This window comes from Strongylocentrotus purpuratus, unplaced genomic scaffold (genome assembly GCF_000002235.5).
Source record: "Strongylocentrotus purpuratus isolate Spur 01 unplaced genomic scaffold, Spur_5.0 spur5_scaffold_8, whole genome shotgun sequence".
Lineage (NCBI taxonomy): Eukaryota > Metazoa > Echinodermata > Echinoidea > Camarodonta > Strongylocentrotidae > Strongylocentrotus > Strongylocentrotus purpuratus.
In genome coordinates, this window is record NW_022145614.1 from 8127527 (window position 1) to 8155342 (window position 27816).

At 37.3% G+C, this 27816-nt stretch overlaps 1 protein-coding gene across 1 annotated transcript in view; it reads left to right on the plus strand.

Annotated features, from left to right (window-relative positions):
- The window catches only part of LOC752300 (palmitoyltransferase ZDHHC3), a 70991-nt gene that overhangs the window by 31276 nt on the left and 11899 nt on the right, over nt 1–27816 (plus strand). The window contains exons 4-6 of the mRNA XM_030975439.1: nt 1952–2097; nt 7569–7644; nt 12983–13064. Of these exons, the coding sequence (XP_030831299.1) occupies nt 1952–2097; nt 7569–7644; nt 12983–13064 (304 nt within the window). The remainder of the gene's footprint in view (nt 1–1951; nt 2098–7568; nt 7645–12982; nt 13065–27816) is intronic.

Genomic DNA, 27816 nt, shown 5'->3' on the forward strand with positions numbered 1-27816 from the left:
TGATGTTATGGAAATATTCTGTCTAAATTCTGGAAAGGAAAGTGAATTGGAAAGGATTTGTTTCTTTGATAAAGAAAAGAAATGTGGTGAGGAGAATAAGAGTCAAAGAGATGGGGGAAAAACTAGCAGATTGTATTTATAAGCCACATTGAATGACCCAGCCAAAACTAGACAAAAATCTCAAGCTTTCTGTCATACGTTACTCATCAGTCAAATTACTGGCAAAAGATGAGCACTATTTTCTTGACATCAGTCTCGGTTAAAAATCAAAAGTATAAAGCAAGGAAATTCTTGTAAATCCTTACGGCTCATTCGGATATGGCACAGTAAACAGCCAATTATGTGCAAATGAATAGTAACTGCGCACAGCAAAGGACCTTCACATATTCACTGAGCTCTGTCAGAAATGTGAAGCTTATAACAGTTTACGTCATTCAAAAAACATTGCAGTCGGCCGCGTCTTATCTTAACGAGTCTTTAAGGACCAAATTAATACCTGTAGAAATCCCAGTAGATTGGTTGAGAGACTACTTATGATTTATCCTTAGATAAGTTCTTGTGTTGCCGAACGAAAGAGATATACCTACCAAAACTACTATTAATCAGCAGAGATTGGTAGGGACAGATTAAAATCATTTTCTGATAGATCCTAGGTTACCATAGCAATGCATGTTAAGTAGCCAACAGTCACAGTAAGGAAAAATTCTACAAGGAAGATAGGGAGGTCTATGTTCGATAAACAGTTCTCTCAACTAACAACTGAAAATGAAATGTGACTGAAAATGACCAATAGATATCAAATACACTCTTATTACAAGTCACAAATAATCTTTCACATAAACTAAATAGCTCTCATGATTTTTTTGTTTAAGTCATTTCTCAAAAGTACAACAGGTAGTAAATTGCTAATAAAACGAAAGATCAGACGTACCCTCTTGAACACAGCTCTATAAAAACACACACAAAGGGCAGTGCTTATGACAGAGCTAGGCTGGGAGTTCAAAGAACCTTGTGACATTTGCAAGCCTTTTGCGCTTGAGAGCTAGAACGAAGTAAATCCAGGCATCAAATGCCAGACTAGATTTTTCTCCCTGAACGATGATAGCGTTCCTGGGTTGAACATCTGCCGGAATGAAATTCAATTGCTCCATCAGAGAGAAATGGGAGGGGATCGAGGCTGACTATTGTATAATCTATCTCGGGCACTGGTTTCCGAAGATGAAAGAAAGTGCAGAGAGGTACACTGTCCTAGATTCGTAATGTTTGTGGTTCTTGGAGCAAAACTCAAAACTAGGTTATGTCATTGGTAAGAAAAGAACTGGAGAATGGCTACCGAGTTGTGCCTAAAGGTCAAATTGGTTTTGCAAAGACATACGTAACACACAAAAAGGTTAAAGTTTCTCCTTGTCGTGCTTTATCTTGGAAAATATCTACTTGTGTACCATTTGTTGGTTAAGTGGTTTCAGCATTCATTATTGAATAACAGGAATTGATATCTTGCCTCCTCTTATCATGGAGGTTAGCTCTAGGCTAGGCCCTCTTTCATAAAACTTGCTATCAATAACAAATTACAAAAACTGTTATAAGCCACATAAATCGTGGCATTTGATTGGCTGAGAGCAAATTTGTCATATATAGCATTTGGTATTGATAACAAGTTTTATGATACAACTAGGTCCCAGGTTAAGATGTTTAAGTCCATAAGCGAATTGGATTGAGTGATCACTAAATCTGTATGTTGTTAATCCAGGAGACAGAGCTTTAGCTTTCAGTTTGTCGCATTTACTGAATATTGGGCCTCTCTATGTACTATGTAACTGACCAAGATATTATGCATCAAATTTTGTTGCAAATTCTAAATTTTGTTTTGACAAGCCTTAGTATCAGATATTGTCAAACTAATTATATTTGTTTCTTCTATTTTATTTCTTCTTCATCTCTTCCCCTTCAGGGTGCAGTTCCACTGGGCAATGCAACCAAAGAGCACCTCAGCACGCTAGGGTTAAAGGTCGGTCAGGTCGTCTACAGGTGTCCAAAATGTATCAGTATCAAGCCTGAGAGGGCGCACCATTGTAGCATTTGTCAAAGATGTATCAAGTAAGTAAAAAATTAATGGTACTATGTTTAATGCAGTGGTATGAAATCCACTCTTCTTTTAGTGGAATTCACTCTTTTTTTTAATGGAATTCACTCTTTTTGGGGTGGAATCCACCTTTTTTTAGTGGAATCAATGCCAGATACGGTAGGTGATTTTAATTACTCTTTTGAGCATTGATTCCACAATTTATAATGTAGATGGAATTCTTATCAAAACAAAGTGACCCCTGATATGACTCCCCAAAAGTTGATTTTCACTTCTGTACATTTTGAAAGTAGACTGCTGCATTGGTCATGTTCATTGGTTCAGTAAAATGAAAAGGAAAATTGCATACATTGCATACTTTACAGATTAAATTATCATCATACTTCCTGTACCTCTTGGCTCTCTCCTTTCTATCTTTTCTAACCACCTCCTCTGCCTACCTTTGGTCCTCTTCTACTCTCTCACTCTTTCGAGTTTCTGTAACTTTGCCCAACTAAAGCTGTTATGACTGTTTTTTACCATCACTTCAATTGTCTATGATTATGATTATTTCTTTTGTAAATTGATCGGTAAACTTTTATAAATGAATAACAAAATGCTTGAATTTCAATTTCATTTCACTTTAAGCAAAATAGTCTTTTTACTTCTATTATGTTGTTTCTTTATTTGTTTTTTTTGTTTGTATTTTGTTTTATTTTAAAGTATTGAGCAAAGAGAGACACATCCAGGGACCCTATAACATGATACCTGGCAATCAATGCAACATCCAATGAATGTGATGGACGTTTTCTCCCAATCATGTTCCTATGTAATTTGACCATTAGAAGGAAGGACTTACCATTGATTTTATGCCATTGATTGCACGTTTTATATTACATGTTCCTTGACGCCAGCCTTTCTATTGCAATTTATTGTCTCTAAGAGTTTTTTGTCCTTTACTTCCACTAATACATCTTTTTAGTAAAAACAAAAAATTGTTCTTGGATTTTTTAAGTCCAGGCTAAACGTGTGGCTTTTTTCAAAATGTGTACCACTTTTTATGCCTCCGCCACCGAAGGTGGTGCCGGAGGCATCATGTTTTCGGGTTGTCCGTCCGTACATCCGTACGTCCGTCCGTACGTCCGTACGTCCGTCCCGTTTGACCGTTATCACAATATCTCAAGAACCATTTAAGATTTGAACTTAAGACTCAGGTATAGTATTTATCACCATAGGAAGACGATCTGATTAGATTTTGGAGTACGTAGGTCAAAGGTCACAGGTCACAGAGGTCAACTTATGAAATTCCTTGTATTGAGTTTGTTAGCGCGATATCTCAAGAACCATTTGAGATTTAAACTTCAAACTTAAGGATAGTATGTATCACCATAGGAAGACGATCTGATTAGATTTTGGAGCACGTATGTCAAAGGTCAATGGTCACAGAGGTCAACTTATGAAATTCCATACATTGAGATTGTTATCATGATATCTCAAGAACCACTGGAGATTTAAACTTCAAACTTAGTGATAGTGTGTATCACTATAGGAAAACAATCTGATTACATTTTGGAGCACGTAGGTCAAAGGTCAAGGGTCACAGAGGTCAACTTATGAAATTCCATACATTGAGATTGTTATCATGATATCTCAAGAACCACTGGAGATGTAAAACTTCAAACTTAAGGATAGTATGTATCACCATAGGAAGACGATCTGATTAGATTTTGGAGCACGTAGGTCAAAGGTCAAGGGTCACAGAGGTCAACTTATGAAATTCCATACATTGAGATTGTTATCATAATATCTCAAGAACCACTGGAGATTTAAACTTCAAACTTAATGATAGTGTGTATCACCATAGGAAGACAATCTGATTAGATTTTGGAGCACGTAGGTCAAAGGTCAAGGGTCACAGAGGTCAACTTATGAAATTCCATACATTGAGATCGTTATCGCGATATATCAAGAACCACTGGAGAATTTTCACTTCAAACTTAATGATAGTATGTATCACCATATCATAATATCTCAAGAACCACTGGAGATTTAAACTTCAAACTTAATGATAGTGTGTATCACCATAGGAAGACAATCTGATTAGATTTTGGAGCACGTAGGTCAAAGGTCAAGGGTCACAGAGGTCAACTTATGAAATTCCATACATTGATATTGTTATCATGATATCTCAAGAACCACTGGAGATTTAAACTCCAAACTTGTTTAAATTGCTCTATGGCGGAGGCATCATTTTCGACTGCGCGCAGTCAAAATTCCATCTAGTTTCTACTAGTATGACTCCTGCTCTTGAGACGATTGCTCCATGGTAATTACCTACAATTAACCAAATTTCTAACTTCAACCTCGAAACCAACACTATTCCTAACCCTATATCTTTTTATCTTAGATGAAATAAAAAGCCCAGCTAGAGCAAACGTTAGGACATCCCTTCTTCTTACCTCTTCTTGATTGTGTGATACCTCTTTATTTTATTCTTTAAAAGATATTATTCTAAAAGAGAAGTTGATCTAAAGAAACCATAGGTCCTTGTTGTCCACAAAAAGATGAAGAAAGATACATTGAGTGAACACATTAGATGATATAACATACGCTAAAAATAGGAGATACAAGGGGAGTAACAATTTCTACATGGTCAAAATGGTGTGTATTTCCTTTTATACAATGCGCATGCTTTCTCTCTTTTCTATCCTTTGTTGTATGGCTTGTATGCTAATTTTCTCTTTTCTATCCTTTGTTGTATGCTAATTTTCTCTTTTCTATCCTTTGTTGTATGCTAATTCTCTCTTTTCTATCCTTTGTTGTATGCTAATTCTCTCTTTTCTATCCTTTGTTGTATGCTAATTTTCTCTTTTCTATCCTTTGTTGTATGCTAATTCTCTCTTTTCTACCCTTTATTGAATGCTAATTCTCTCTTTTCTTCCCTTTATTGAATGCTAATTATCTCTTTTCTATCCTTTGTTGTATGCTCATTCTCTCCTTTCTATCCTTTGTTCTATCCAATTTCTCTCTTTTCTATCCTTTGTTGTATGCTAATTCTCTCTCTTTTCTATCCTTTGTTGTATGCTAATTCTCGCTTTTCTATCCTTTGTTGTATGCTAATTCTCTCTTTTCTATCCTTTGTTCTATCCAATTTCTCTCTTTTCTCTCCATCGTTTTACTTGTTCACTGAAGTAGTTTATTCCTGGTCACTTATTGACATTCAATCCATCAGTGTCGATAGCCTGGGTAGATCCTTGACTCTGAAAGCTCTAGGAAACCCAACTCTCAAACGTTGATAGCCATGGAGTGTGTCTAGCCCAGATATGTTTCCATCTTTCGTTGATAACCATGGAGGGCTTGTAGCCAGATGTGTTACCGTCTTCTCTGGATGGTCATGAAGTGTGTTTAGTCAGATATGTTTCCGTTTACACGTCAATAGCATACTCTTCTTTCCCATTTCCCTGGGATTTTTTGTTGTTATTGGGAGGGGGGGGGGGGGGGTTAGTTGTACTTAAAAAAAAATAAGTCAACACCTTTTGATGTTATATCATTAGGGATCTTTAGATTCTGCATGACGAGAACGCGGACTGCCCTGTTAAGGTAATGTGACGTCACTGCCAGTGCCTTAAAAGGACGTCACATTGCCTTAAAAGGGCAGTCCACGTTCTCGTCGTGCAGAATCTAAAAGTTCCTATGATACTTTAAAACACTCTTCTTTTTTCATTTTAAATGAAATCTATTGTAAATGAAGAAGGCTATAAAACTAGCTTTTGACAACTACTATGTTGAAGGTACTATGACCCAGTTGCAGGCCAAAAAATGAAAAGGGTTCAATTCTAATGGCATTTGAAAGATGATACTAATTTAGAACTTCCTTCAAAACGAAAGGGCTTGGAAAATGTCTTTTTGTGGGAAAATAATTTTGAGATCCTTGTACCGAATGATCGTCTGTTTTCTGCTGCGCAAATATTTGATAAGTTTAATTTTGGCCATTTCAAGAAGTGGGTTATTGATGTGTACAAATCAGGCCAGATAAGTCCCAAATTTAAATCGGTTTCTCTATTTTCCCCTATTTCCCCCCAATTTTCTTACTCAAAATTGCCATTTTTTTTGAGTTAATGCCCTTCTGACTCCAAACAGAAGATATAGATCTTTCTGTTAAAATCAGAAACTATTTTAACAGAAAACGTTACCAATAGAATTACCGTTCTTCTTCAGGAGATCACTTGCGAGTAGTAACCTTCCCTCAGTTCCCTTTTTGATTTATAAATAAATGTGATATATCTGACTTCCATCGGAATGCACCAACATTCTGTGCCCTTTACCAACTTTCACTTTACAGAAACCTAGTCACATTGAATATAAAATGTAATGTAGATGAATTAGATCGATATGGGAACATGACAGTGATTGAAGTGCTCTTTCCTTTGATTTTGATTGCATCGGAAAGATAGGGGAAAGAGGGCATGGATCATATTCAGATGATTCTCCACAACAATTCTTCGAAGAATCTATCTTTGTTTTAGAAAGTAGGTCTTATAATGAAAATGCATTTTTCTTTTCAAATGCGTCATTCCAGAACATTATCTGTTGTTTTTCATCCCAGTGTAGACCAATGCTTATTGATAAATGATAGAGACATATTTTTCCAGTGAAGTGGAAAGAAAGGGTTATTCCTTGAATGTTTGAATATCGATCCTTCAATTCCTATATTCAATGAAAACATTGCTTTTTCAGAGAGAATTAAAAACAAATCTTCATGTCTAATTTATTTCAGAAATGGATGGATGTACTTATACTTTTTTTATTCATTGAATTTTCTTTCCTTTTTTTTTTGGGGGGGGGGGAGGGGGGTTACAGGGCAATGGAACAATTTTTATTGGAAATATTTCAAGATGTTCTACATTAGTTATTGGAAGTAGTGGCACAAAGTGATTGGTCTGATTGGAAATAGTTAGTAATGTTTGTTGATTAAAAGTTTTTATTTGACATATCTGAATAAAAGTTAGCTAACGTTAGGCCTCATTGAGATGGTATACGGTGAACAACTACATTTTTTGTACTCTTTGTACATTTGATTTTTTGTTTGTTTTTCATAACTCAAGAATGAAACTTGGACTGGTAGAGTTTGGACTGTTGTTGAATGATTTCAGATGTAAGCTTTAATATGTCACCTTATCAAGAAATGTTAATTGGGACATATCAATTTTTCACATACTTAAAACATTTCAAAACTTGGTAAGGGTATAAATAAAGAAGTCGTTAAATTTATATATTTACCAGTCCGATATCCTAATGATGTGGTCCTACCTCTGTGCAATATACAATGATTATGTTTTTCAAGAATTATGCAGTTTGCATTCTGGATGTGTCTTTTCGTGCTACTACATCTCAAATGAAAAAGTTTTCTTTTGTTGTTAGTGCTAGCATGATTTCAGAACGATGATTTAAAGTCACTTCTAATGTCCAAGCATATATTTCTGTTTATCTTATCTTTATCCTACAGAAAAATGGATCATCATTGTCCTTGGGTGAATAACTGCGTTGGAGAATCAAATCAGAAATATTTTGTCCTATTTACGGTGAGTTTGACCTCTTTAAAAAAAAAAATCAACTTTTTACTTTATATTCAAGTAGCTTCATTAATTCATAAATTTGATAAATGTTCACCTTAAAGGTACTATGTCCCATTTGCAGGTCAGTCAGTCACTCAATAGTGCCTGACAGTGAAGTCTAGCAAGTAAACATGTTTCCTTGCACAATTTGAATAGTAGGCCACTGCTAATGTTTAAATTTCACAGATAGGACATACAATGACATCTTCATAATTCCTGCAAAGTTCTAAATAATTTGATAATGGCTGCAAAAGAGACATATTATCTTTAAAGCCTCGTTGAGATATTACATGGTAAACGATTGTGATTAATTTGTGTTGTTGTAATGACATATAAGTGTAATATGCTTTTTATTTCTGTATCTAATAACATAGTGCTTTAGTGAATATATGTGTTACAGTTATATAAAAAAATATCAAAAAATGCTGCAATTTACTACTTCATGTCCAAATGAGCCTTTAGATATAGAGTGCTTTTAGGTTTTTACAGATTTCCATTATCTATGTCTTCTGTCACCTCAGCTTGCTCCGGTGTTATTGAACAGTCCTTGAAATCTATTTCCATGCCGCTCATCGATTTAGGCTTAATGTTAAACCAGGAAGAGATATTGGTGCATCACCGTGGAAACCATCATCAACAAGTGTGGGGGTGGAAGACGTGAATCAAGAAACAAAGAATACAATAGAAGGGGGCCAAGTGGGAATTAACCTGAAATCTTTTCTAGTGCTGCCATAAGTGAAGATGAAAGAGACTATATATGTTTCATTTATTTCTGTCAATGAGTTTTGATAATATTGAAATCTGTAAACATTTTAGTTTGACTTGAAAGTAGCATTTTTTGGATAAAATTCTAGTTTTCACTTTACTGTTCCTCATGGCACTGTCACGACTTGCACACTACAGAAATTAAAAAGAAAATTGACAATGGGGGAAATAAAGATAATTTACTTATAAAATTAATGTATGAAGCCCTCATATTAAATGTTGTCTGTGTATTACAAGTAGAGGTTTTAAAGGCAGCCCCTGCTGTACACAAGAAAACGTTACATACTCTTCTCACATGGCTGGACGATGTTAACTCACTTGTAACTCACTTGAACCGGGATTCATCGGTCGTTTTCCTGGAGCACATTTTGATGGAAAAAATTACACCTAACGGGGTTTAACCGAGCAGCTGGCCTGATTATTAAATCTCACTGGAGTGATTTACAGTGTTATTTTGTAGCGCATCATGACTTCTATAAACACCTCTCATCATAAATATTCTGGAGGGACTGCCGCAATCACGCTAATGCTCTCCTAGAATGCTCTTTTTCTTCCTTGGATGAGAATGTTGGTAATTTCCTTGGAGTGCTCTAGGGGCAGATGTTTCTAGAATGTTTTTGGCGGAAGGAGCCGAAAGTGATGCAATTTCATATGGCCTGGCTTGCAAGGATAACAAGCCACTGTCCCAATTTAGTTTTAAAAGTGGTTAGGTGAAGTGAAAGTTTTGGACGTCAATGATGCCCTGTCTAGGTGAGAATTGGGTTCATATTAGATAGTTTGAGATGGTTTTGTTGATGTAGGAACTAGCAGTAAGATGAGAAAGACGGTTAGAAAGGAATGGAAACTTGGAGGGGTTGATATGACAGGCTGATACGTGGGGTTTCATGATAACAAGGTTTCTAGCTTTTTAAATATCGACAAATTAAAAATCCTAATGTAGCAAATTATCATGTGCAATAAAATGTGATGTGTTGACAGAGAAAGAGAGGGAGAGAGAAAGAGAGAGAGAAAAAAAAGTAAAGAAAGAGCAGAAAAAGACATTAAAAAACAAACAGTTGGGTTGTGATGAATTGAAATATATTTAAAGTCTCCAAAAGGAACTATCTTTTACATAACATGCTTACTACATACAGATATAAACAAGAAACACAAATCAAAACCCTATACATGTTGTTAAAAGCCCATGATTCAAGAAAGAAGCTTGAAATGTCACTGCATTTCTATTAGTTTACCATTACTATGAACCCATCACATCTGCTCTATTACTCCAAACCAATATTGCTCGCTGATTACATCATCCCCTCACCTGAACCAAGCGGTCCACGGCACCATCGCCCTTTTCAACCAAATTAGGTCAAATTTCAGCCTTTCACTCTCGCTCTCGCTTTGTTCTGAAGCAGGCCTTTAATCCAAATTCTATCGATCTTTGGAGTCTTTCATCTTAAAAAAAACCCAACTATATTTGTACTTCCAGCATGCTTCTCAGATCCTCCCAGTATATAGAAATCTTTGTGTGAGCTATGTAGCAAGTCTAGCAACAAGACCAATAATTTGACAAATGAATGATTTGAACATGTGGTTCAAGAAGCTAAGCTCCTGTGAAACATGGATGCACTCTTCTGTGTTCTTCTGTGTTCTTCTGTGTTCTTCTGTGTTCACCAAAAATACACATGTATGTTCTCATTTGATACATAATTCTTCAAACGTAGTTACCATCCATTTTCACCTTTTTTTTATCAGTCAAGAAAGAGGGAAATCCCTGCCATGTTTTCAAAATGGTATATCATGTACACATCAGTCAAAAGCTTTAAAAAAATAGTTACCAGAAATTTGCTTTATGGTGCAGGTATACATTGCTGTAACCTACCTGGCCTGCATGTGTATTGTGTACTTCTTTCTAAAATTGCATATGAAGATATAAAAAATGAATGTGTGCTTTCGGGAAAGCCATAAACGGGTTATCCCTGCATCTGGCTTTTTGACAGCCCTTTAAATGTATGATGGACTTGCAAGAAGATTTACTCCCGAGTTTTATTGATTTGAATCCATGCCCTCTGTCCATACATCCCCTTCTCCATTGCACTTAAGCACACAGTGTGTGCGGCATCTGTATATATGTGTGTTTGCTTAACGATGGCGCTTTTCTTATACAAATATTACCTCAGAAGATGTTTTCCTATATGCCAAGAAAACAATACAGGATGCATAAATCTAGTGGAAGGTAATTGTGTATGTGTGAATCAGTGCTTGTGGCAATTTTTGTGAAAATGGCACCATATTAGTGTTTTTGTTTTTATTGTTATTTTATTAATATTTTTATTTTAATAGTGCATAAATTCATATTATCATAAAGCTGAATAATAAGAGATTAGGACTAGTAGTTGGATACTTGGTCTTCATGATGGACAGGAAGTAGGAGATGAGAGAGAGAGACAAGAAGAGAGAGAGACGCACACAGACAGAGAGAGACAGACAGGGAGAGAGGGAGGGAGGGAGGAAGGGTGTGAGAGAGAAAAACAGGGGGTAGGAAGCTGATGACGAAAATCTTTAGAAAGCACCATTTTTGTTTATACCACAAAACCTAGATGTTAATATCTACCATAGATCATAGCATGTTTATGGAGAAGTGTAAAATGAATCAGTTCTTATTTGTATCACTTTGCAGTGTAAGGTAACTTGAAATCAATGAAAGATAAAACTACAAGTGTACAGTGTATGTCACCATGCTAAAGAATCATACTTTAAAAGATGGTAATTTTTACTGTGAACCACAATCTAGTGATTATATAGGGGCTCATATCTTACATTTTAGTTTAGCTTTTATAAATCACATAGATACAGTGTAGTATGCTTTTTAAAAGGCTGCTAAGCTGTTTTAAATGTATTTGTTTCATTTCTAAAGTAAAATATACAAATGAATGACTGTTCAGAATAGATTTGTGTAATGTTACTTTTTCCTCCTTCAGTTCTCAAGTATGCAATTTTTTTTTTTTTTTTTTGGGGGGGGGGGGGAATATAGAGCAAAACATCAATCATTGTATTTTGGCTCAGACCGTTTTTGGCTCATTAGAGATTTTCTCCACTTCTCGAGAAAGAGCAAAGAGAAAACTATCCATCATACATACCTGAATTTAGGAATCAATCTTGGGAATTCCAGCTGGCCTTTTCTACTGATTGTAAAACCTGCACATGTTTCTGAATCCATGTATAAATCATTCTTGTCATGATGATAAATATACATGTACCTTTATAACCATGATCCTTCTTTCATAGAGAGAAGAGAGGAGAGGAGAGGAGTCTGATAAAAACCCGATTTAAATCGGTTTCCCGATTTTTTTGGATTTTTCCCGATTTTTTTCTTCTTCCGATTTAATTTTTTTTTTTTTTTTTTTTTACCAGATTTTTTTTCTTCTTCCTTCTTTTATCCTGATTTCCCTGTTATTTTCTCTATTTTGCCCTATTTTTCCCCAATTTTCTTACTCAAAAGGGGGGAATGTTGTTAGATGCCATTTTTTACCTGCGAATCCTCTTCTTCTTTTTTTTTACTCAAGGGGGGCGTGGTTGAGGGGAAAACAAATAACCTATTTTTTTTTTAGTGCTCACTTTACCCCTGGGAGAGGAGAGGAGAGGAGAGGAGAGGAGAGGAGAGGAGAGGAGAGGAGAGGAGAGGAGAGGAGAGGAGAGGAGAGGAGAGGAGAGGAGAGGAGAGGAGAGGAGAGGAGAGGAGAGGAGAGGAGAGGAGAGGAGAGGAGAGGAGAGGAGAGGAGAGGAGAGGAGAGGAGAGGAGAGGAGAGGAGAGGAGAGGAGGAGATAGAGAGAGAGAGAGAGAGAGAGAGAGAGAAGAAGAAGAAGAGAAAAGAAAACAAATCAACAAAGCATTTCTGAAATATCAAACCCGATATGGAAATAGTAAAAGTTTAATTCCAATTTGTCATGTGGGGGAACAGTGTGTCAGAATCTACTTTGAAGATCTGTGGTAAACGCAGTGGCACGGCATTGTTCTCGTTGCCTAGAGGGAAGCAGACTAATGCGTTTATTAAAGGCATATTATATGACAGGTGCGTATTGATCCTGTGGCTGTTTGAAAGTTTAAGGATATGGCAGAGACGCAGTCTGGGTGGGATATGAAATGCTTTGTAGTGTCTTTCCAATATATTATACAGGCCAGGTGAGTGGGTCATTTCTCGGTCCTTGACGTCAGATGACCCGATATAATGTAAGGGTGTGGGAGAAGAAGAAGGAAATAAGGGAAAGCTGATATTTTTTCATCAGAGAAAAAAAAAGCGGGGAGCGTGCAGTAATGATTAGTTGGCTGTCATGTCAGTTGACCTCTACAAAACTGCTTTCTTTGGCGTTTCTGCATACGATTTTGTTATGTTTGCCCCTTTCGCTTTACAATGATTCATTAAACGATGTTACTTTTTACAAATTATGTATAAATTTCACGTATTGTGAACAATGATAACCCATTAATGAGCCAAGCTAGTCTACTCTCATCCAAATCTAATCCATTTCCATCTTCTGTTTGTTTTCTATACAGATGTATATAGCCTTGATGTCAGGTCATGCTCTTATCCTGGTCATCTCGCATTTTATGAGCTGCGTCAATACTTCATGGGCAAGTGAGTATGAAAAGCAATATTTGTCATTGTCAATTCAAACTAATACGTTTTACCCTGAAACCTCCATGAGTTTTGATATATATACTATAACTTAATATATAGGTCAAATATACACGTTATACATGTAGCTAAAACCTGTTTTCCAGTGAAGCTGTGAATTTTATCTTCAAGAAGAGGAATAGTGAGGGTATTCCAGAAATCTTTTGACAAGTACTTATGAAAGTAGGGACCCCATACATGCAATTTATAAGCAGGTTTTACATGGATGTTAGTATGTGTGTAGAAAAGTTAATGTGAAACCATGATATAAAGAGTCCCTATGTGAGTGTGCATGTAGGAAGGCTATTACGATAGGTTGTCTGGAGACTTTAAGCAAGTCTAGAGAGATAGTCTGTGGTTTTGTGACTGCCTGGAGCATTATGAGCTATTTCGACTTTTGTTTTGATAGTGAAAGAGGAGACGTCTTCTTCTGGTCTGGTATCAAGAATTGGAGAGGAAATTGAGACCATGAAGACAAACCTTTGCTTTGCATGGCTCTGTATACGTGAGCTGCCATTGTCGGAGCATTCTGGCGGTTTTAATTAAAAACCAGGCATGTCGCTTGTCTGCTGCAGTTTTATGGATGACTTACCACCTCTGAATACTATCCCGTTTAATGGACATGGTTAGGAGGAATCCAGGAGGGGGGGGGGGGGTGGTAAGAAGCCACGAACATGTTCCTACCCCTCCCCTCTCTCTCTCTCTCTCTCTCTCTCAAATTTCATATCAGTGGTTGTCACCCATTACTCGAACATCCCCCAATTTTTTGCAATCAATATTAATACCCATCCTGATATTTATTGATTTAAATTGTTTATAACTTTTAGAGTATAACACTTACAATTGTGTTTTGTATTTTAGTGAGAGACAGGCGGTACTTTCATTTTTGTCTCCATGCCTATGCTTGACATCAAGCAATACCTTTTAATATGCACCTCCAATTACTCTGCTCTGCACAGTTCTTTCGTAAATAGTGGAGACGAACGTGAGACATCCCCTTTAGCAGATTAAAACTGATAAACCATCCGTTTTCCAAATCTTTTTCTTCCGGTATTAAATTTCTCATGAGAGCAGCGTAGATGACATCTCCCCTATCCTATTATCCTGCAATTTCAGACGTGTAATTTGAGTAATTTCAACCTCCCGGAGAAACTCCCCTAGATGTTTCCGCCAGCATTAGAAAGTGCCTGCTGAGAGCAAGAAGGGCGCTATATCGTATGATATACAATCAAGTTTATCGCCCTCTGGCTCTCACTCAGCAGATGGAACATGGGTTGTGGTGTTCCCTGATAGCTATACAAATAAAACATACTCTTCCCCCCCCCCCTCTCTCTCTCTCTCTCTCTCCCTCTCTCTCTCTCTCTCCCTCTCTCTCTTACTCTTATCTCTCTCTCTCTATCTCTCTCCATCTCTCTTCATCTCCCTCGTCTCTCAGTCTCTCTCTCTTTTTATCTCTCTCTCTCTCTCCCTCTCCCCCCCCCCTCTCTCTCTCTCTCCCCCTCCCTCTCTCTCTCTCTCTCTCTCTCTCTCTCTCCCTTGCTCTCACACTCTTGTCTATCCCGAATGTGTAATGTGGGGGCACTTAGGCGGATTGGGCTGCCCCTTAATCCCTCGGCTAATCAGCGGACATGATGCGATCGGGTGATATTAACCGCCAGGGGAGCTTAACCACCCGATCATTGAGGCAAATAAGGATATTGACTTTCAAAGGAATGTTGCAGTCGGCTCAATCGCTTTCATATTAAAGAGTGATTTCAGCGTGTTCTTTGTAAGAGCAAGATTAAGCACTGGTTTTGGAGACCTCGGGTAGTGGAACTGGAGAATCCTGGGTTCAATACCCTATTATTCTGCTAGCAGCTTAGCAGCCTAGGGTAAAACAAGATTCATGTTGTTCCTGGAAGACTTAGATATAATAATATCATAATATTCCAGTTTTATATAGTGCTTAATACATCTATGATGTCTGTAGCGCTTTACAGATATGCTATTACCCAGGTCATTGGATTCAATGCTTGCCTGCACACACTGTGTGCACAATCTCCGGCTGGCTGGCTGGCTGGCTTAAAGCTTTGTGAATATATTGACCTCACTAAATATAATATTTTTCATTCAGTGAACCGGTAAATGAATTTGGGAATAATAACAATATGCCAGTCTAAACTCATTTAGTAATAAATGCATTGTACACCCTTCACATTTCCTGGAACATAATGGCCTTATATTGGAGGAGAAAGATGTCTCCTCTCTTCATTGGTACATAACCCAGAGACATAGTGCCTAGTGGTAGTGGTCGCGACCTTTATCCATTCAGTCTGTTGGATAATTGCTATCCTGTATAGTCACTGAACAGATCTCATGTAATTAACTAAACTGATCCCTCCCATGTAATGAAGTATACCGACCCCCCCTCCCCCCACCTCTCTCTCTCTCTCTCTCTCTCTCTCTCTCTCTCTCTCTCTCTTCAGTCATCACATGAAACTTTCATTAAATCACCCTTATGACTGTATTGGATCCCCACAAAGTCAAGTGCTTACCACATAGTCATAAAGGGTTAATACACTCTGATAGCGTTGACACAAGGATCTGCCATTTATGCACCGATGCTACAGAACATTTTGTTTTGTCATGAAGAAATATGTGAAATGGTGTCTCTTTTTCCTCCATGTAATTTGGTACCCGTGAGTCTAACAAAGTTATTAATTAATCAAATATTCAATTTGACAATACAAGGAGGTCAAGAAGGTGTGCATTTTTTCCATAACTCAGACCCAAGTTTTAGAATCTAGGTTAGATATGAACTCCCTCTCTTTCTTTCTCTCTTTCTTTCTCTCTTTCTTTCTCTCTCTCTCTCCCTCTATTCTGTTTCTCTTTTGTTCTTGTTTTATTGTTGTTGGTTGTTCTTTTTCTTGTTGTTGTTGTTGTTCTTCTCCTTTATCTCTTTGTCTTGCTTTCTCTCTCTCTCTCTCTCCCCTCTCTCTCCCCCCTCAATTTCTCAAATATTGTATATCCCTAAAAGTACAATTTGTTTACCATTTAAGTTAGATATTCAAGTTATAATGTTTGTTCTTGCAGCCATAGCAGTAGCATTCAAGAATATCCAATATTGCTTCAAAAATGCACTTAAGATTTCCCAATATGATATACTCTAAAGGCAGAAAGACATCTAGTCTCTACATGTTTCATACCATTAGTGCCCTTGTGGCTTTCTGCTGAGGACATGATATATTCAGCTCAGACGCCAGTTATCCATCTTGGGGCAAATTGAATTACCCATGACCAGGGTTTAGAGTCGATCCATGCTTAGATAGAGAGTCATTACTTTGTATTATTGTGCATCCATTAGTTTTTTGTTTTTTGTTTTTTAGGATGAATTTCACATGATTGACCTTTATGGAGCTTTAGGAAAATCAAGGAATGTTTTTGTCATGGGCTAACTCGGTGAATAACTGTTTTTAAATTGCAATTTTGTAATACGGAGTTGATGTAGTTCAGGAATATTTGAAAAAGTTGCTGCAATTGTACCTTTATCAAAGTTCCTTTCTTGGTGAAAATGTCTATAAATAGATTTGTAAGAGCCTTGCATAACAATGTGTTTTTGTTCTGGAAGCTGCTGATCTTAATTTACGGAATGATAACAAAATTGGTAGACAGGTAGACTTATATTTGTTTTGTTTGTTTGTGTATGTTTGTTTTTTCTACTTTCTACTTCATTGGTCATACTGTAACAAATCTATTTGTTTTCAAAATTAGATTCTATATAGTCTATTTTGCCGACTAAAGATTGAAACTCAGAGACCGATTAGTCATGTAACTGACTAGTTGGTATTTCAGCAAACTCACAAGTGGTATGTTTGAATCTATTGCAGGTTTTATTTAACTTCAGCATGAATGTCAATGTCTCTTATCCTGAGTTGTGTTGGATTTAGTATACTGCTGGAGCAGTATTCAATTAATGTATGTGGATGAAGGCAGTATTTTGCTTAGCATTGCACTTGGCTAAGTAATATGTCTTAACTCATATTCAGATCACATCAGAGCACTTTACCTTAGTAAGCCAGCTCTAAGGTAAAAAACTTAACGGTACTGACAATTATTGTCACGTCACTTGTCAAATCCAAAATAATGTGCTATTAATGCATCGCATTAAATACATGCTGATATAATCCCGTGCATCTAATGGTGACTGAGTATCGAACCATATACCTGCCAATCAAGGCCTCCAATGTAATTGGCTTGAAGGTAGTGTATCCCTTTTGTAGCCAACATCAAATTCTGTAGACCTTTGCAGGAATTAAGAATATTTCACTTACAATAACGTAGATGTATGTCCTATCTGTAAAATCTAAGCGTTAGCAGTGTCCTAGTATTTAGATTATGCAAGAAAATTTGTATACTTTCTAGACTTCACTGTGAGACACTATAGAGTGACTGACTGATTTCTTTTTTTCTTTGGTAATAACATACATAAAATGAGCTGTAAAGGGAACATTAGCATTTGTACCCATTTATGACCCACTTCTCGTAATGGCCAAAATTAAGCTGATTAAATTGTTGCGCAGCACAAAATGTACAACCACACGGTACAAGGGTCTGAAAATCAGAATGTATTCTACGCATAATTTTCTAAGCGTGTTGCGAAAATTCCTAGCAGTCATATAATTCCACATACAGGCAATAACCAGTGTTATAATCTTTTCAGGGGAGTTTTTAGTTGGTATTATCTCTTGTTTACCATAGGATTCGCACAAGTTTATATTTTCAGCCTGCAAAAGGGACCCACCACCTTTAAAGGTGAAATTCAAAGAAGATCACAAATATGTCAACTAATGTATCACTAGAAACTGGCAAGCTAACAGATGGCCATCGTACAAGTTTTAGGTCAACTACATATCGGGTGATTTATAAAAAATACAAATACAACCACCTCCATAGCAGCTGGGATATACGAGAGATTTGCCGGGAAAATAACGATGTTTTAATGACGTCACTATATGGACCAACACTGCCCAAGCAGACGACATCCCATAGAGAATGAACATAATTGCAAAGCTATTATTTCTCAAATTATAATGAGTTTAGTGTATATAAATGTAATAGCATGTCAAACCGTTCAAAAGGGGATATGACCCGATTCTGATAACTAAAATCTTTTGCTTGTAAATAAACAGGATAGGGGTTAATTAACAACCAAAGAAACCAGACTTTCAAATTGAAAACCCCCCGGAATGATATTAAGGACGGCATTTGTTCCCTCTTGAAACGCCAAACATTCCTCAGTGTGTGCAGCTGAAAATACAATGGCGTCTTATTTTGTTTACAAGCGACAGATTCCTTTATTTTTGTATCGCTGCATTTGTCATCAAAATAAAACCATGCGCAGGGTTTAGAGTGAGGCAATAGATAAAACATTTAGCCTGACGGTAGTGAAGTAAAAGAAAGAATTCAAGAGAAGATGAAAACACAGGCACTGGAAATGTGTGAGATGTCATGGGACATCGTCTGCTTGTGCAAGTCATGTCCATACTGTGATCTCATACATCTCAGCAGCGTTTGGAGAGCTCTTCAGGTGCTATGCCAGGGCTGTATTTAAGTGTTTTGTAATTTACAATAATCATTACTTCGAATGTTTCCAAGCATTAAATTTTGATAACCTTATCGAATCAAAGTTTCAACTTTGCAATAATGAAAATCAAGTTAGTTTTTAAAATCATAGAATATCTACTTTAAGTCTGCTAGGGAGCTGTCTTAAATTTAGGGCGAAATACTTATCGTAAATCTCCGTGTATAAGGCGCACTTTTTTGCCGCCGAAAAAATTTGAAAGTCGGGGGTGTGTCTTATACACAGGTACTGAATTTTTTAATTTTTTTTTAGTTTCGATTTATGGTGCTATGCCTGGCAATGTCTCCTAGCTCAGTAATCAGTGTGTTGACTCACCACTCGGAAACTACAACAACACTCAAATTTGTCTGTCATCTTGGTTTGAAAGTAATCTTTCTAATAGATCTAATAATAATAATTCCTCATTTTTTTTTTCTATAACAAATGGTGTACCACAAGGTTCTATCCTAGGTACTCCATTGTCAAAAATTTAGAGGATGCTATTCATATCATGCATGACTAATGATTTTTGGCATAGAACACAGTGCTTCTGCTAGGTGATGTGATGAGGCTGGTGTGGGACACTTGGTATCATGAAGCCTAAGACTGTTGTTACTATTATTTGTGACAAGTTTGCAACGTCAACTGCACCTCAATGTAAAATGAAGGTCCTTCCCCGCGTGGGCTTTCGGCAACAAAACAACAACAACAAAACAAAAAAACTATTTTTTTTTTTTTGTTTTTTTTTGTTTTTGCCCCCTAAATAGGAGTGCGCCTTATACACAGGTGCGCCTTATACACAGAGATTTACGGTAGTCAAAAGCTTCAACTGAATATCAAAGTTGGCTACATGTAAGTATCTTATCCAAGCCAAAAACCAAGTAAAATACTCATGTTTCTGCCATGAGTTTTGATTCAAATAGCGGCCCTGGTTGAGGGATTGATGTATCCTGCAGGTACCATTGTTACATGGTGTGACTTCTTGTTGCACTGGCCTAATGCAGATCAAATAGCGTGTTTACTAGATGGTGGATACAGCAGCATGACTAACGACGGACAATGTGAGCTACACGATCAAGACCCTCTCTGTTGAGCTTGATCAATCATGTGTTGCAATCAACACAACTCAGCTAGCATTCGCAAATTAGGATCTATGTTTTCACAGAGGCGGCCGAGGCTTTTATCTTAATCAGCTAATGGGCAGAAATGTGGTGCTTGTGTGCGTGCTCAAGTGCAGCACTTTAGAAAGGCTACCCTGGCCTGTACATCCATGTGTTATGATGTATTTTAACTTCTGCAATCTGCAAGGCTGAGTGATGATGGTGCCGATTTTCTGCTTTTGCAAAGGGCATGCAATCTTTATAAAGAACACTTCATAGACACAAAAATGTCTTGGGAGGTGGACTTACAATAGAGGTTCCACTAAATGCAATCAATTTTTAGTATAAATGATAATTAAGGTGGGAAATTATGGTTTTTATCAACCTCTTAATTGAAATTCAGATCCATGACCCCTCTCTTATGAAATATCCAGGGCCCATGAAATCCTGCACAAATATATTCCATTCTTGAATAGTGCATATCACATTATGATGTCCTTATATGTGTTTTTTATTAGTTCTGACAATTATTACCACGGCTTTAGCTGTAGCTCCAGCAGTCGTTCCCAGCACACGTTTTATTTCAAGGAATAAACACAGAATAAACACTCCCCTTGGTCGAGTGTGCAGAATTTTTGATAAATGTCTTGCCGAAGGACTTAAGTTCTGCAGCAAGGATGTGAACCCCACACCTTCAGGTTCACAGTCTGGAGATTTATCAACTAGACTACAACATGTGGCTTGCATTGGGCCAACATGGGACCTATTTTCAATTTTGTCAGCATCATACATGCACTGCATGACCAAACCTGAGAATCAGCTGATTTGAATTGGGATTCTAACCATGGCTCTATTCAATATTGCAGTATGTGCAAGCATGCCCTCAAATTGATATTGCAATACCCCTAGCAGATAAAACAAAAGCTTTGACAACATGGACGAAAAGAAAGCGGTCAAAATACAATTTCATACCTCCCTGAGCAAACAAATTGCAGAATATTGAAACTTTATGAGGGGCATCTCTTAGAGGGAAATATGTAATAACCGTCTGTTTCCCCGCTTTGAGGTTTCGTTTCATGGGGAACAAAATATTTTTGGTTGTTTTGATGGTAGGAGATATGAGATTCATATTGATCTAGTGTCATTTTGTTTTCTGCAATATTGGTCTCTATGAAGAAGAAGAAGAGGAAAAGGTAGATGTTATGTCTGTACTCTTTTTGGTGAAGTACTTGTGTAGCTAACCTTGCAGGAATGACGAAGAACTGTGTGCTCTCCATAGCTATTGCTACAGGAGGAGTAAGCAGAGAAAATGAATTAAAATGTAAAAGAGAAAAGAGAAAAAAAACTAAAATGAAACAGCATAACACAAACATTAAATTGTATGAATAGAACTAGACATGTCAATCCAGCACCATCCAGAATCTTTAATGCAAATTAAAGATGAAAATAAGCCCCTTAGACAATGGAAGATCAAATATTCCAAACATCTCTGAGATGGGCTTTAGGGACGAAGGGGGAGATAAGTTGTAGATTCGGGATTTCTTCCAAAATTGAAAAGTGATATATTTGACCTTTTCGTTTTGGCTTTCATATATGTATGTATTATAAATAAATGGGATGTATGATGGATAGCTGTATAAGGGTCTTGCTGAAGTAATGGATCGGTTACACAAATATCTGTTCCTCTCGTGGTGCTTTGTTGATGGGCCTGTCGGCATTTGCAGCCATTTGCAGGGCATTGTAGGTTTTTATTTCCTTTTAAGCTGGAAAAGACTTGTGGTAGAGACGGGTATTGGGTTTTATAACATGCAATGTACATTTAATCATAGTTTATATTTTTTCATATTTCTATGTACACTGTCTGTGCCCTTGAGCATTTTGTTAAATGGATGGGGTTGTTCTGTGCCTTGAGCCTTCAGACGTAATTGAGGAACGCACATCAAACAAGAGGCGGTGCATGGATAAGAGTTTCGAAAGTTGGTTCCCATTGACAATTTAACCCTTATAATCACATGCAGAACAACCACACGCAGTAGATAATAGATAATGATGAAACTTGATATAACAGAGATTAGTAAAATATATCCTGTATTTATAACGATGACGTTGTTTTCTTGTTGGGAATTCCACATACATTGCAATAAAAACATACTAGGAAATAGCCAACGGGAGCAATTATCCAGGATTTTCTCAAGCATTAAGTCATTACGTTTCCCCATTACCATCTCCTCCGGACACGTAGGACAGGAGCCGATTGATTTGATTAGAATTTACATTCCCGAAGCTCTATCTCTAGACACTCGGACCATCGATCTTAATACGGCTTCAGACTCTTTTTCTCTATTTGCGTTTTGTCTGTTCAATTACAGAAGCACGAAGGAGAAGAACACAAAAGCCTTAGAGCCATTTCCTGGCATTTCAGCTTAGTTTTCCAGCCTGCATTTATTCAAACAGTGATTACTGGAAGGAAAAATAAATGTTCTCAGAATTTCTACTGATTTTTTAATTCTTCATACTCTATATTACATGTACAGGTATGGTGTTTGTCTATTCCTGTGTTACTGTAAGTAGTTAATGTGTTTCATTATTACATGGTAAGACAGTGCCTCATTACTAATTTATCTCCCAATTTAAAGCGATACTAAACTGATTAACTTTCTGCCTGTACATAGCACCATCTCATGGTCAACTGACAACTTGCCGACAGTTGCTGCGAGAACCAACAGCGCAGCTAGTTAAGCAGGGAGTTACAAGACAATAATGCTACAGCTGACCTGAGATGGTGCAAGAGGGGATTTAGGGGTAGTGCTTCTAGTAAAGTATGATTAAAAAAAGAAACCAAATAAAACAGATCATTGATTTAGCCTCTGCCCTTAACTTAATATTTTGCTTCAATTAAAAAAAAAAATTAAACAAAACTATTATATTTTTAAGATGTTATTTAAAAATTAGTCATAGAAAACAACTTGCTGTTGCACACTTTTGCAACCTTCATATTTTTTCAGAACAAACTATGAAGCATCAACGTATTTTGGCCTCCTTTTTGGCTAATTTGGTTAAAACCATGCGGCATCTCTGAATATGATCCTCGCTCTTGCCACATGTAATTACGATAAACCTAATAGGAGGGGCTGAGAGGGATATTGGTAAGTGAAGTTCCCTGCTCATCGTTTTTTTGGGTTACAGATTCATAACATACTTCCAGCTACTCAGAAGGCCTGGGGAACAGATATTCAAGTTAGCCCCAGACTAGTAACCTTATTTTTATCCTCCAAGTCTCGCAAATTGCTACATGTATGTGTATTTGAGCTTCTTCACCTTTAAGCTCCATTAAGTCGACATACGTTACATTTTGAAATGATAAAAGCCCACTTGCAGTAAATTGTTAGGGACTCTTGCTCGGCGAAGGAAATTGGATATCCGGCACCCCGTGGAATATTGGATCAGATGATTGGTATCTCTTCTGCAATTATTTTTTTCTTCTCTCTTCCAAGATGCTGGTCTATGTACAAAGATGCTGTGTGTGTCTTGGAGGTAGAAAAGTTTTGAAAGTTTGTGTGTGGTTTTAAGTTACTGAAGCACATACTGCAAGTTTGTAATGTGTGGTGACCAGATGTTGCCTGTATGACTAGAAGTACTTACTGTAATCATCAGTATATGTTTGTAGAATTACAGTGGTTTAAATATCAGAGAATGGTAGCAAGGAGGGCAAAAGGTATCAAATATATGTTATTATTTCACAGAAAATCTTTTCCCGTATCGTAGCTCTTCCAAAAGTAAACACGGGTATACCTTTGGGAAAGCCATTATCAGATGAATCTTGTGACATAAAATCGATGCAGACTGTAGTTCTTGCCTTCATATTTTTGTCTTTCAATTCTGTTCTCAGCAAGTAGCAGTTGAGCAAGAAAGAGCAAGTATTTCTAGATAATTAATTCAAATGATATACCGTGGAGAATTAGGAAATCAAGATAAACTATTTTTTGAACGAGCTAATCTAACCTTAGGCAGTAACTGACCATGACTGTTTTGGGAAAGCATCTTTTCGTAACCTAATGATGATTAATAGAATGCATAGGAATCCCTGTCACAGAAATGATCTACTCAGAAATGCAAAACTTGAGTGAAGTATCTCGTTCTGCCCTCCAGTATTACAATCTGTGAAATGAAGGCTCACTCTAGATTTAGCTAGGTGATATGGAAAAAAAAGGAGGAAGAGAATGTTGAAAGGCGGAGAGAGAGAGAGAGAGTGAAAGAGAGAGTGAGAGAGAGAGTGAGAGAGAGTGAGTGCGAGAGAGAGAGTGCGAGAGAAAGGGGGGGGGGGGGTGAAAGATTACCATCTCAACTGTAAACCTCTATGATATTTGGTAGATATACAATCTCAAAGATAGATCCCCTCAAAAAATATGTTGTTGTGTATTCTTTATTATTTGCTAGTGTCCTAGTGGATTATGACAGGAATATTAGGTTTGGAATCTTAATCAGCTTATGTTCAGAGGAGAAAAGCTGCCATTTGCCCAGTGGAGACCTTGAAAAATGCTTACCGGTACCTATTTCTACCCAACTTAATTACAACCTCAAGTAGCCAGAACCTCCCTGAGTTATCTCTGACTTTTGTAGCTTGACCTTTGCAGATCAGCTCTACAATCTCGAAAAAGTCAGTATCTTCAATCTCTTTGTGGTATGAAGGTCTATGTGGAATAGATGAAATATGAAATCTCAATAAATCACAAGGGTACACTTATGCTTAATGGGAAAGTTCTCTCAAAATCTAGTCTCATACTCTCTGCTTAGAGCTAGGAAATTGTTAACTTAGATACTTTTCGAAAGATAGAATGTCCTTCTGTCTTTTAACGGATATTATGCGTTATTCTTCAAAGAATATGATTAACAGATTCTTTAATTTTTCATTTGTTTGTGGGGGGGGGGGGAGGATTTATTTTCTTTGTGATTCAGTTTTGGATGCCAGCATACCTTCTATATATAGAATCCCATTGTAAAATTTGATCAAGAAGTAAAATTATTTGTAGGAGAGATGTCTGTTGAAGACAGTGAGTGCTTGGTGAAGATGAAAGGAAAAAAAAATGATCTGCCGAGAACAGAAAGGTGTTAATTCTGTTTAAATAGACATGAGGTCATTTCTTTCTGGCTGTACTAGACGATATGTCGCAAGAGTAATGGGTGATATATCTACTGAGGGTTAACTGATTATTATATATATATTTAAAATAAGAGAGAGGGAGAGGGGGAGAGAAAGAGGGGGAGGGGAGAGGAGAGGAGAGGAGAGGAGAGGAGAGGAGAGGAGAGGAGAGGAGAGGAGAGGAGAGGAGAGGAGAGGAGAGGAGAGGAGAGGAGAGGAGAGGAGAGGAGAGGAGAGGAGAGAGAAAAAAGAGAGAGAGGAGAGAGAGAGAGAGAGAGAGAGGGAGGAGGGGGGGGGGGGGGGGGGAGAGGAGAGGTGAAGGGGGAGGAGGGGGGGGGGGGTAAAGTGAGAAACCATTAAAAGAAAGAGTAGAGGGGCAAAAACGGTGCATATGCTCAAAGAGGCAAGCAGAAAAATGGAGAATGCAGCAGAATGGTTGAAATCAAATATGTAAAGGAAACAGAGCACATCAAAAAAGGAGAGCTCTAGAGAGCTACTCTGTGCTACTGAATGCATAAACCGGTATTTTATTTAGATGGAGTTTGCCCTGTACTTAAGATCACAATGTAATATCATCACAAGGGGAATATCAATATGACGTGCTATATATGGCACTCAGGATTTAGTCTTGGGGATAGGTATACTTCTTTTGATAGGAGAATAATGCCAAGAGGATGGGCAAAGACCTGACGCTGTATTTTCTTGTACAAGTTTGCTCAATATGAGAATATAATATAATTGTCAATAATATAACTTTAACAAAAAAATGGGAGTTCATATCTTAATTAGATAGTAGCCTTAGTTTTACATATTTGTGTATATTAGAATATATCAGGCATCACCTTTGAATCAGTTATTATGAAGGCGATACATCTTCGATATGGGGCTAAAAAGCCTCCGATCATAGACTATTTATGATTCTACAACACATGCTCTGGCAATAATTACTCCACAGTTAATTCTCTACACTAACATAATTTATAACTTCAACCGTGGACTCTGCACTATACCTATAACCCCAACCTTAAATCTAATCTAAATTGCGACTCTTACCTACCAATATGTGTTTGATGAAATAACTCCTGGAGCCAATGTGGGGTCAGCCTTTATATTCTTTTTGAGATTGTTTCGGTTCATCAATCAGCAAGGGGTGATCACCGAAGTGCCTCTGGTCAAGGTATAGAAAGTGCTGGTCCTTAGCTATGTAACTGATGTAGCTATGTGTGTGATGGGAAAAGGGAAGTATTTCCTCACCTTGCAATCCTCACACTGTGATCTGGGGCCCGTTTCACAAAGCCTTTTTTCAATGACAAATAACAAAAATCAGTGACAAATCTGCTGATAACCAATCAGAAGCAAGGATTTCAGTAGCTTATAACACAAATTGTCATTTGTCACTGATGACAAGTTTTGTGAAACGCTCCCCTCTGCTGTATGTGCAGTGGATGATCTACCCATGCAACCACTCGTTAGGAAAGAAAAAAAATTTGCTGAGGCGATTAGTGCATGCTGCATCCGAAGATCGAAGACTCGTTTCAAGGATGTAGGTTTTTGTAAGGTTTGCATTCACTATGAACATGACGGACAATGAAAGCGGACAAAATATACAGTTCCTCAGGTAGACAAAGGAACATCCCTTCACTGCTATTATGTAAACATGTGTAGAACAGGTGTCACTGCATATTCACCTGTTCTACACATTTTTACATAATAGCAGTGAAGGGATGTTCCTTTGTCTACCTGAGGAACTGTATATTTTGTCCGCTTTCATTGTCCGAGATGTTCATAGTGATTTGAATCTCACCTTAACCTACTCTAAGCACTCAATTTAAAAGAAAAATAATAATGCTTCCTTAAGTTTAAAAGCTTTGCATCCAACAATGAGAAATATGCAGGTCAGCATATGCCAAGTGCATAGTATTAAACATGAAATGGCACATTCCTAAGCTTATCTGAGATACATCTAATCAAAGTATGTCATCAGTCTACATTTAGTGTGTGATATGAAACGAGTGACTTGTCAAGATGCTCTAATGGGTGCTTCCGGGTAATAAAATGTTGCGGAAGATACATATGACATTCCCATTCCGTCTATAGATCCTCTGTGCATGAACCAGATGGGAGTTAACTCTGTGTTAAAGTAAATAAGTTAACACCCTTTTGGCTCGGCTCCAAAAAGACAATTTACATGTAAGGCTTAATATGTCTGGTTAGAAGGTAGTATGTGAGAAGAAATGAACAAACCCTCCTTTACCATCTCTCCCTCCATTCTACCAAGCCCTTGCACATTTTATGATTTTCATCCCGATGCAGTCGAAGATGCATTTACACAAAATGCTCATTAAGAAGGGAGGGGAATGGATGCTTGCTGAGGGAGATTACAGATGCTGCTATAGAATAAAGTCCTGGCTCATCATCGTTTTTCCCCTCCACTTGTTAATTATGTGTATGATACTGAAGTATGGAAAGGCAGTATACGATCAGAACATGACATGATGTATTTTGCTGATTTAAGAGATACAGTGTAGCTATCAAATGTTGTTTCTCAAAAGAAGTCATGAATCCACTGACAAGCTTAATGGTGTAAAGGATTATGGAGTTAGGCTGCATCAGTATGAAAGGTCCAGTATCTGTGAAATGGTGCCATTGGCCTCATTGAAAGTGAATTTTTAATGGAAGATCTATAGGCTGGGAGAAAGAGAAGAAAAATGCATGGAAACATTACAAAGAAAAGAGGTTCAGAGAATTAGAGATTTCACAGAAATTGGAATAGAGGTAGAGAGAGGGAGAGAGAGAGAGAGAGAGAAAGAGAACAGTCAGAGAAGAAAAGCGAATAAGAAATCACATTCATTTACCGGTAAGAGAAATTGAGAG